The 11,837-nt window shown below is 38.0% G+C and overlaps 1 protein-coding gene across 1 annotated transcript; it reads left to right on the forward strand.

Moving 5' to 3' along the window:
- Positions 1 to 768: 768 nt before the first annotated feature.
- On the forward strand, positions 769 to 8,463 carry LOC101857860 (nuclear receptor-binding factor 2). The gene is made up of 3 exons (XM_005092654.3): positions 769 to 971; positions 6,257 to 6,341; positions 7,428 to 8,463. The coding sequence occupies exons 1-3, from the start codon at positions 897 to 899 to the stop codon at positions 8,027 to 8,029; spliced, it is 762 nt and encodes a 253-aa protein (XP_005092711.1). The 5' UTR covers positions 769 to 896; the 3' UTR covers positions 8,030 to 8,463.
- Positions 8,464 to 11,837: the final 3,374 nt, after the last annotated feature.

Raw genomic sequence — 11,837 nt, forward strand, 5'->3', positions numbered from 1 at the left:
TCAGACATTGATCTGCAGAGCCCGCACAGGACACTTACACACCAACAAGCACTTTAACAGAATTAACCCCATGTGGGAACCCAACGCCCGCGCACGTGCGTCCGTGTGTTTGTGTGTGTGTGTGTGTGTGTGTGTGTGTGTGTGTGTGTGTGTGTGTGTGTGATAACTAGATATATAGATTAAGGTACTAAAACTAAAATGTACTTGTCATTGTTGTTAGATTAATTGACAATTGCACCGATTTGATTTGATGTGATTTGATTCATATATAGATATATAGATGTCTGAGTGTCTCTCTCCTCTTTGTGCTTTTATCTGTCTGATCTGTCACCATATTTCTCTCTCTGTAAAAGTTTGTTTGTGCTCTCTCTCTCTCTCTCTCTCTCTCTCTCTCTCTCTCTCTCTCTCTCTCTCTCTCTCTCTCTCTCTCTCTCTCTCTCTCTCCTTACGGAACTTTTTATCTCAATTTCTCCCTCTCTCTGTTTTTTTTTATTGTTTATTTTTCTACATCACCTATTTTGTTTACATGTACCCTAATTGTCTCCCTATTTCTCTCTATGTATCGCTCAATCTCTCTCTCTCTCTCTCTCTCTCTCTCTCTCTCTCTCTCTCTCTCTCTCTCTCTCTGTGTGTGTGTGTGTATGTGTGTGTGTGTGTGTGTGTGTGTGTGTGTGTGTGTGTGAGTGTGTGGGTGCGTAAAAAAATGTACGTGTATTTAATTTTCATTTTTAACACAAAACTCACCCATAAAAAAACATTGTCTGGCAACCGGAAACGGTGACTGGCAAGCCTTGTGTTTACAAACAAAGTACAAAGGCGAAGGGAGAGACTGTCCTGGGATTCTCGACTTATCACAACCACAAAACTTGTGAAACGTACCAGACCACAGAGTTAACATGACGGACCTTATCCCCCCTAAAATTGATACCCGACCTCTAGTCGAGGCGCCCATGGAGTCTCCACTTAATTTGGTAAATATGTAGAATAGATCTAGATTTCTAGATCTATAGCCCCGGTCTAATACAGGACTTCAACCGTAACGAGCGACCACCCCATCAAACACAAACAATGAAGAAGAGGCCTAACCCTACCCCTACCCCTACCCCTACCCCTAGCTAGATCTACCTCTACCCCTAGCCCTCAATTCTGCTCTTTCTCATAGTGGTCGCTCGTTACAGAAGTCCTCCGTCTATACTATTCCTCATTTTGTTCTCTTTTCACATCCAAGTCCAATCGTTCACGTTTTACGCCAGAATTCATGGAATGATGATCATTGTCGCCGTCACCACTTCACAAAACAACTGAGTCACTGACTGTCTTTTTCTGTCTTCAACAATTAGGCCTAGATCTAGATCTAGATATTATAATAGAAACCCTCCCGTCTCATTATTTTGTAGCTCTTCAAGGGTTTTTTAGGGCCCTGAACGCGATTTTGGCATTGAAAACATCGCAAATGGTTCGTTTAGGTGTTATGGCACATTATTTCGGTAACCCCCCTCTACCCGCCCTACTGCGCAGCTATTATACTTACTCGCACATCTGGGGGAGACCCCTGAAACCCCATAATGACTACAAAAACTTGCATTATCAAAAAAAAGTCCTAAAACTAAGCCTTAATTTTTTAAAAACTGACCTTATTCGTATATCCGATTTGCACTAAAGTGGTGAAGGAGCTGACTTCCGGTAGTGGATGTGACGCGAAACGGGAGTGCTTCTAGACCTATAAAAATGGCTACGAGGCTGTCGTTATTCTCACCCGTGGTGGGAATAATAATATCCATTTTATTCTCACCCGGGGTGAGAATAATATATTGTTATTTTCACCACGGGTGAGAATAAAATGAGTACTATTCTCATCCAGTCTGAGAAAATAAAAACCACCAAAAATTTCAATCACTATTTATTTGCACACAACGAACAAAAAGTCAATGTCAGTGTAAAATGGATAAAAATGAACTAAAGGCTAAAGGGCTTTACAAAACCTGAGTATGAGACGGAAGTGAAAGTACAAAAATACCAAAAACAGTTTCACATTTATCAGCGGTGCAGCAATATACTGAAAGGCCTGTGCGCATATATCATGAATCGTCGTTTCCCATATTCAAAGTTTGTAAAAATAAACATAGCAATATTTTGTAAAGACGATATGTGCGACAGTTTTGAATTATGTATATAGTCAATAACACACCCTAAAACCTACAAAAAATATCGTTGCAGCAGTCTATGCAAGATAGATCCAATACTGCAACAATACCCCTCCAGATCCAATACTGCGACAATACCCCTCCTTTTACTTTATCAGCTTTACAGAAATTTTGACCTTTTAAATAATTCATTTCCCAACGTTTTAGATATTGAATTAATACTTGATGTTTTTATTTCAATTTTATATTACATCAGGCCTAATTGTGTTCGGGTAATTGTCATAATATTCCTGCGTTTAAAAAAACTTACCGAATCCCCCCACCCCTTTAAGTTTGGCCCTTTAACTGTTTATCTCCGACAAGCCGCTCCCAGCGGCTCGTGGTCGGAACTGGTGAGCCGCTCGCTGACACCGGCTCTGGCACATTCCTTTACGACGACTTCGACATCAAATTACTTCCCGGCGATTGCTGAAAACTGGTCTCTCATACCGGAAGTTCATTCATTGATGAAGAACTATCAAAATAGGTTTGCTAGTTTTGATTTAAGGATCAATTTAATGACGTTTTTGTCATTTTTAGATTTAGAACCAAAAAAGGGGCAGTTATTTACATACATTCCATAATATTTGTACATTTGGATCATAACCTCCAATATTGAAAAAAAAAATTTTTATAATAATTTTGAAAAAAGGATCCCAAGCAGAAAAAAATACTCGTATCTTATATGGAATTATTCAGAATTGCATTTGGAATAAACCTATACATGTCTTGGGGGGTACTTTTTGAGTAAATTCACCCAAAAGTAGTGATTTTGAGGAGAAAAAAATATTTTGACTATTTAGATTTAGGCCTAGATCTAGCACTCAAAAATATTGATTTCTCAATTTCAGTGCACTGGCAATTTGAGTCCAGTAGTATCAATATTATAAAGAAGAGTTCTACACCTCTTTAGTGAGCAAAATAATGATACATTGTGTTGTGTAAAAGAACTAAGACTGGTGTCTGGGCTATAATTTGGGCTTCGCGATAAAACAATGTCGCATAAACTTCGAAATCGTGTTTCAAAACTGAATCAAAACTTCCGATTTTCGGTGGAAACGCTTGACCCGGAAGTCAACTCTATATTATGACCTTTATTTTAACATGGATATGTGGATTGGAATAGAAACCAAGCTAAAATTGAACGTCGGTTCTCGAGCCGCCGGGGGCGGCTTAGCGTACTGACGGCACTTTAGCCGCGCCGCCCCCCACGGCTCGGCTTTGCGAATGAGTTAAGTAATCTAACCATGGTGATTAATTCAAAAGCGCCAGCAAATTGAAAGGCATGCGATCTCAATGACGGAAGATTAAAGAAATTATACTCATTGTATATCACTATGAGTCAATCAAAATAAACCTACTGTCACCCACTAACCATTGGACTGGAAACAACTCAGTCTTGCGGCGCATGCAGTCAGTTTTTTAAAAAATAGATATATAAACAAACAAAAAAGCTAACACTTAACTAAAGTTCTTGGTCTAATAAAAAATCCCTGCGCAGACTGTAATTAAATACGAATGATTATATAGAAAACGCCTCTTTATATTTGTCGCATATGCACGAAAATCAAGATTTTTTAGTTTTTTGGGAAATCAGAGTCACATGCAAAAAATCAGGACAATTCGTCACTTAGTTTCTGTGTAATGAGGTCGACAAGTTGTCTATTTGGTTTTACCCAGACTATTGAATGAGCATCCCTCTTGGCAATATAGCCGAGAATGCTCTAGACCATTATACATCTATTTGCCAGATGATGTGCAAGTTTGCGGGCCAAACATTTTTTAGTTGTCTCTATTTTTTTAACTTTTGGAGCAAATTAAGTGAGAAATGGCCACAAATAGTGCCTTTACTCAATATGAATATATGGCAGTTAAGACACTTTTAAAAAGTGCTACTGATGGTAGAAAATGAAGAAAACTATTGTTAGTGTATAAGTTAGAATACTGTACTTTTCTTCTCAAATGGCTCTGCCAAAAACAAAACTGTTCTTAGTACTGCTTTAGAATAGTTTTCCTCTCACTATTATTCATTTTTAAAAGTATTCAAGTGACATTTTGTTTGATTTAACAAGAATAGAAGAAATAGATTAGAAAATGATTTACAAAATGAGCCTGTGTTTGTTTTTTCTGCACTACATGTGGGTTTTGGATCCTAGAATTCCATTCTGTTGAAACGAAAAAATTTTTACCTTTTCCTGTAAAATTTGCAAAATGTCATGTAGAATAGTTTTCCTCTAGACCCATGATATATACCTTTGTTGAGTTTTCTTTTCTTCTTGCCCCTCCTGTCTATATCAGTGCTTGCAAGCTTTGAAGAATAAAGCCTTCACTGAAGAAAACTAATATGTCCTTCAAAATTGTAAATTATATCATGAGGAATCCTTATGGGACACGAATGATACTGAAGCAGAATATTATACTTTCACTCAGCATCTGTTTTGGCAAAGACTACTGTACCATCTGTTTATTTTTCAATGTAAATGTAGTTTGGGCAAGTCCTACACCTTGGCTTCAGGAAAAAGAGAAAGGTCTGCCTTGAAAAATAGCTACAGTTGCTGGGAGAACATGGAAAGGGGCATGAAAGTAAAACCAGTTTTTGTTTCAAATGCAGCTTTGTAGCTTGGTGTGTTTAGGACATATGTTATTAATGTAAAACGGTTGTGTTTGTACTTTCAGTATAGATGATGCATAGAACTTGAAGGTTGGGCCAGTCAACATATTGGGTGCTAGGTTCACTGTATAAATTAATTGTCTAAGCCTTTACTCTTTCTAAGGCCATTTTGGTTGCTGCCTGTCTTACATCAAGATGGTTTTCATCAATACTTAACGTGTTGAAATTTTGACAGTATTGTGTTGAATAGTACTGGGTTGTATAACATTTTATAGTCTTGTCTCCCTTTGAACAAAACTAAGGAAAGTATAAAAAATAATTTAGTAATGTACAATGCTATTGTCTGTCTTCAAGTTTTCCCCTTACAGTGGAGTCCACTTATAACGAGTCCGGAAAAAACGAAAAGTCTGTTATATAGACACAATTCTAAAACCCCGTTTTTTTTCTCATCTTTACCTTTGTAAATTAAATACTGCTATTGCGCTATCAGACAAACATGCGCGTCTAGTATTGTTGCTGCTGTGCACAGTGCATAGGCCAATTATAGGTATAATGTAAAACCTCACCAGTTGAGAAACGTGTCGGTGATCTAACGAAACAAAGAATGGGAGAGCCCATGTGTGTCAACAATGAAGGTCGGAGCAACTGAGTAGGGAGGGTGTGGCATGCGCAGACAAGCAGAACGCATCGCGTGATAGGCCAGCGTAAGCCTAGTTTAGATTATTAAGGCCTACCATGCCTCTCACTTCTCCGATGTAGGGATGAAAAGGTCACAGTGATGTGATGGATGGAGCTATTGTGTGACGTGCGCAAGCAGACGGAATGCACCACAGGGTGTGGTGGGGTGGGGGAAAACACAGCGGGCGAGTAAGCCTAGAGCCCTTTGTTTCTGATCACCAACGCCGAGCTGTCAGTCAACATAACTAGTGCTAGAGAAAGAAACCTGATTCGATTTTTGATCAAGTAAGACCTTAAGGTTCTGTTGGGCAAAATCATCGTCAGGGGAGATAGCAAAAAGAATTAAACAGAACACCAAACTCATAGATTAGGCCTGTCATGTGTGTACATCAATAGCTTGGACTTAACTGACCAACTTTGTTATAACGGCTCAAGGCCGTAACGTGACCTTCTTGATAATAAAGGATAACTTCCGTTACTACTCATTCTCACAGAGGTCTTGTGTTTGTTTGTGAGCACGTTTTATAATTATTCGTCAAGCTATAAGCATAGCTAAGAACGTAACAAGGCCTACTTTGTTATTTCCCTTGAATTTATTACTGGATCCCTCAGAGAGAGAATCCTGCTATAACAGACATTTTGCACCGGTCCCCTCCCTCTCGTAAAACAGGATTCCTCTGTATATTATTTGTGTTCAGAAATTCATTTTTGTCAATGTGGTTCTCTTGCTTCTGATACTGTCTGTCCATTTTAGATAATTCGTGAACTTTTCATTTCTCCACAGGCTCACACATTCAGCAGAAGAGCAGATATGCTGACAAAAAATAGAAAATATGAAGAGGCAATCACATGTCACCGCAAGGCTGCTGGTAAGGAAACAAATACTTATATTATAAGACTTTGTCCTTGTGATGATTTGAGATTAGGGTATTAATTTTTTTTCAGCTTCATTTGTTTTTAAACATATGTTTTGGGAGCAGAGTCAAAACGGTGGCCTTCGAACCTGGAGATCTTGTGTTTGGTTATTGCAGATGAGCTTAGTCAGAGCTTTCAAATTTCCCACGATAACTTTGTACTTTCGTCCTATAAGAGTCAGGTCCGTGTATCTTGATTTTGGTGCAGAATATTTTTTTTTCACAAATCGAAAGCGCATATCATGGGCTTCATTTCTGTATAAAATTCATTGAGTTCCCCGATGTAAAAATTGCTATAAAAAGCAAATAACTGTTTCACTAATCATAGCTGTTTGCTTCCAAATTAGCTCATCTTGATATGTGCGGAATGGATTTCAATATTGTTATAACTTGGATGACGCAACATGAATTATTATGGAACCGACAGTAAAGCCAAGAATTCCTAATTCGAGCATCATATGATACGCTTTTAGGGCTTGATCGTTTCCAGTGTGTTGATCATTCATACATACCTACATTAATCAGTTTTTTGTTCCTCCTGAAAAATTCGCTAAAACCTTGATACGTGGAACTGTCTCTTATAGGACGATTTAATCATTCATTTTGTTTTTTAGATGCAGTGAACTTTTATGATAATATAGATCAAAGGGAGAAGCATTATTGTTGGTTCCTTGACTTTTTTTTCCTCTCATTACCTCTAGATCATAGGAATATTTTAAAAGAATAAAGTTCTTACCCACAGCGCAAGTGATTTTTACATAATGCTTTTGGACAGCTATTACTTCAGTGGAGTCTGCTTAAACCAATCACAGTTAATCTGAAAACAGTAGTAGTAGCCCTTAAAAAGTAAACCACAATTTTGTTTGTTTTTTTCAATTATTTAAGGATTGTCTCTGAACTGAATATGACTAAACCAAAGAAAATCTGGCAGTCTAGGAGACCTCTGTTTAAGCAGACTTCACTATATATTTTTAAGATACGCCATAACCATTTTTCCCTATGACTGAAGCTACATTTTGTCCTATCTAAACTATTCCCCAGAGTACCTTTTAGAGGCAATGCAGTCTGCCAAATCAGCAACGTTACAAGAATCTATGGCCCTTCAGCACAAAGCGTACTTGTCTGAAATTACAAGGTTGCAATATAAAAACCAGCTACTTGAACTAATGGATAGAAACACAAAAACTTCAGCGGTGATCAGCCAGGCCACACAAACAGATGGCATCAATAATATGGACACAACTGAGCAGGTGACAATGGATGAAGATTCCATCTATGAGGTACTGCGAGAAAATGATGATGTAATGAATAGACTGAGTGTTAAAAGTGCACCTGAAAAAGACAACACACCCGCTAATGGGGGGAGCACACAAGCTCCAGGGTCCAGCGAGTCTATAATTGGCAATATTGTGTCCATGGAAGAGGTTGTCAGTGTGAACAAGAAACTTAGCCAGGCTGTTCGTAGTCTTCTTCAAGAGTTGGGATCTACTCAAGCTGAGAAAAGGCAAATGGCGGAAAAACTTGGAGACAGTGCTGAGATTCTCAAGCAAGGTTTTGATGAAGAGTTGAAATTTTATAGTTTGGACTTGCCGCCTCTAGAAGTTTCCTATCCAGAACTTGCTATGCTTAAAATGGACTCTTAATGGTGATGTGTAGCATTTTACTTGGTACTAATAACAATAGATGTTGTATGTCAGTTGAAATTGGCAAAGAAAGTGAGCGCATTTCTGTGAAACAAATGATGTGTTTTGCAATTGAAGTCTTAGTTCAACTGAACTCTGTATTATGTTTGTACTGGCCAAATGAATTTGCTTGGTCATTTACAGCTTTTTTCACTGTGTATCCTCATGACAACAGTTAACATCAATGCCGATTGTGACTTTGTGTAGTTTTGTGAGGGATTGTTTTGTTTTATTCTTCTTTGCATTCCCCTGCCAGATCATAAGGGTAGTCGACTGCTTGTTCTTCTTCCTGCAGTGGAACTGATTTTTACGTACGTGATCGTTTTTCTTCTTCATAGGGCCCCTTGCCTTCAGGCAGCCACATTCAGATTTTGGATGTACCCTATTTCTTTTTTAACTGACTAGAGTATTTTCAGGTTTGGTCGGAATTAATTTTGAATTTTATGTTGGTGGTGGTGGAAGCCTACTTTTATCGATTTTAGGATCACCAAGGGACCTTTAACATGCATAACTTGCACAGAGGACCTTTGAAATTTTGTACTCTTATCTTTGAATGTTAGTTGTTCGATCTCACATACCCTAAAGTCAGGGGTGTAGTTGAAAGACTGCAGTAATGAGGAACTAGGAGTAGCAGTAGAAAGAGTCATGAATAATTGGAAGAGGGGCACAGAGGAGGTCATGGGGGGAGGGAGAGTGGAGATCAAAGCAAATTACAGAACATGACTAGAGAACAGGAGAAGAGGTAATGGAAGAAAATGTTTCTTTCGTTGTCAGATTTCTAACCTGGGACCTTTTGAATGAGAGGCGAACATGGTACCTCTTGACCATAGAGCCCCCTTTTTTGTTTTGTTTTGGTTTTGTGTGTCTTTTCTATTCTCTTTAATTAAAAAATGTTTATGACCAATTTTGGACATTTGTTTTTATTGAACTGTTGTTGCATAAGGGTTGCTTGACAAATGCATCAACAAGAGACCCAAAGATACAGAGGATGTGTGTATTTTATAGGTGACTCCAGGCCTTCACTCTTCACTAGAGCAAAATTTTAGTCATCCTTTCTTTATTCTGTTAATGTGTAAAATTGTCACTTCATGTCTGCTACCAAAAGCATACTTTTTAATTGCAAGTTGTTCGGGGAGTCCCCTAACGCTACCCACTGGGGGACAGTACAATCCCCTTGCGCTGCTTAGATCTACTCGAGGACTGTGCAGTCCCCTAGCGCTGCTTAGATCTACTCGAGGACTGTGCAGTCCCCTAGCGCTGCTTAGATCTACTCGGGAACTGTGCAGTCCCCTAGCGTTCCGCGCTGGGGGACTGCAAAGATAGTTTGAGATGTTTGTCGTAATAAATCTTGAATGTGCAACCTCTTAGCACATTACACCCTAAGCCCAGAATTATTGACTTTTTTCTCACTGTTACTAATGCTTTATGATAAAATCGCTCTGAACAGGAAAAAAGCTAATTCCGATCGAGATGTCGACGTTTTTAGACTTAAGTCTATAAAAATGTTATTTCTCAGTTGTTTCTTTGCAGTCCCCCAGTGCGGAAGGCTAGGGGATTCACAGTCCCCGAGTAGATCCAAGCAGTGCTAGGGGACTGTACAGTTCTCCAGTGGTTAGCGCTAGGGGACTGCACCCCTTATAACTTCCTTTTACATTTTATTTTTATAATGTATCTTCATTGTGTCCCCTATGCCTTCTATTGATGAAGAACAGTGGTTCAAGCAGTATTCTTTGTGTATTTATCCAATGGTGTTGGTATGTCATGAGACCCATGGCTATTGTTAGGATGAGTATGAGTGTGTGCAGATATGTGTCACAATGCGGTGGAATATAAAGCACTCATCAATTTTAGGGCATGTGAAGTTATTGGTATCATCTTAAACTCATTCATTTATCTTGCTTCCAATGAAAAAAATGCCCATTTATCTTCAATACAAGTTGAGATGTTTGTGATTGAAGGAGTAGGGGGTTGCTTGGTTTCAGAGATAAAATTAGAGAGAGAATGGCCTCCAAAGTTTGGTTCTTTCCATAGCTTGAGGGTTCGGGGAAACTGAGAATGAACATTTTTGTGCCTTTAATTCTTTAATGACCATTTTTTCAGTAAAATCCACAGAGAAATGTATTTTTAAATGGACATAAAAGGTCATGAGCCAAATAACAAGATTTTGGTCTAAATTGCCAAACCGTAAAAAAATGTCAGTTTCTTCAATTTCATTACGTATTTTGACACGTGCTTGATTTCATGCGTTGCTTACTGGTCTAGAGGAAAACTATTCTAAATGATATATGTCAGCTGAAATGGAGATTTTTCAATGGCCTTAACTTCCTCAAAGGGATGCCACATGTGTTAAAACATCAGAGCCGTAGCTTTAAAAGTAACTGAGTTACAGCTTGAGAAAACATTTTGAGAAAAAGTATAATTTGTAGTAGTTGAAATACAGTATAACACGGATAGGTCGAACACAGAAGACTCAAAATCACGCATCAGTCGAACTGTGCCTGCGATCCCTTTTTTTTTAATGTGTTTATTTTTCTTTATATCTATGTAAGATATCCCTCGAACTACCGAGGCCGGTCCCGACAAATTCGAGCCCATGTTATACTGTACTTTTTCCACTTTAAAAAATTGCTACCTGTGGTAGAAAATTAAGAAAACTATTGTATTTACGTAAGTTACAATACTTTTCTTCTCAAATGGCTCTGCCAAAAACAAATAGAATAGTTTTCCTCACACTTTTGATCAGAAAAAAACATTCTAAGTGACACTTTTCTTTTTGTTGTTTAACAAGAATGGAAGAAAATGATTAGAAAACGATTTACAAAATGAACCCATACTTATTTTTTCTGCACTACATGTGAGTTTTGGATCCATATTGTTGAAATGAGAAAGTTTTTTTCCTTCTCCTGTAAAATTTGCAAAATGTCACTTTGAAAAGTTTTCCTCTAGACCCGCAAATATGTGCTTGTGAAAGAGAATTAAAACAGAAGACACTGTTTCATCACAACTGTTTTTACTGTTCTGTATGGGTCTGTATTTTATGTCATGAAGTGATGACATATTATATTGGATAATTTATAATCAAACCAATATATTATGTTCCTCATGAGAATGGGTTTATGAGTAATGTGGGATCTGCATGAGGTGATGCCTGAGAGATTGATTGAAAACAAGGAGAATAAAAGAGAGAGAGAGAAAGAGAACAGGGGAGAGCTTTTATGCTGAGATATATTTAATGTTAGATGCATTTTTGCCTCAACAGACAATGCTAATTCCTTCCATTGATGGGTTAATAAAATTACGTGCTTATACTTGGCTTTATGACTTTGCTTGTACTTGTACTAAAGGTGTTGAGTTGTCATATATCGTGTCTGAAATGAGCATGCTCTCTTCTACAGTTGTCGTCAAGTAAACTTCACTATTTCAGGTCTCAAATGTAAAAGAGAACACTTTCTCTAGAATAAATGAAGATCCATGATTTCTTGTGAAGTTCATGTTTGTGGCCCATTAGTCAAGTCTGTGGAAACTTCAGCTTATTTTTAGTGAAAGTGAAAATTCAGCTATGAAGAGACACGAGATAACACAGCAAAGTGCAGATCATCTGTTCTCTCTCTGAACTCATTGTAGCCAGGAATTATCGTTAGATAATATGGATTACCACCATCTCATAACATAAGATAGAGAGACCAATACAGCACAAACAATATTTCTGCTACTGGTCATGTACGTGGTCTTTGCCCGAAATACCATCTTGGCCCTCCAAGCAAAAATA

Source organism: Aplysia californica, unplaced genomic scaffold, assembly GCF_000002075.1.
Source record: "Aplysia californica isolate F4 #8 unplaced genomic scaffold, AplCal3.0 scaffold00050, whole genome shotgun sequence".
Taxonomy (NCBI): domain Eukaryota; kingdom Metazoa; phylum Mollusca; class Gastropoda; order Aplysiida; family Aplysiidae; genus Aplysia; species Aplysia californica.

What these genes read in the sequence shown, in the direction of transcription:
- LOC101857860 (XM_005092654.3), top strand. Translation starts at nt 897, where the DNA reads ATGACGGACCTTATCCCCCCTAAAATTGATACCCGACCTCTAGTCGAG. An exon ending in TGGAGTCTCCACTTAATTTG is followed by an intron (nt 972 to 6,256) that starts GTAAATATGTAG and finishes ATTTCTCCACAG; the next exon opens with GCTCACACATTCAGCAGAAG. An exon ending in ATGTCACCGCAAGGCTGCTG is followed by an intron (nt 6,342 to 7,427) that starts GTAAGGAAACAA and finishes ACTATTCCCCAG; the next exon opens with AGTACCTTTTAGAGGCAATG.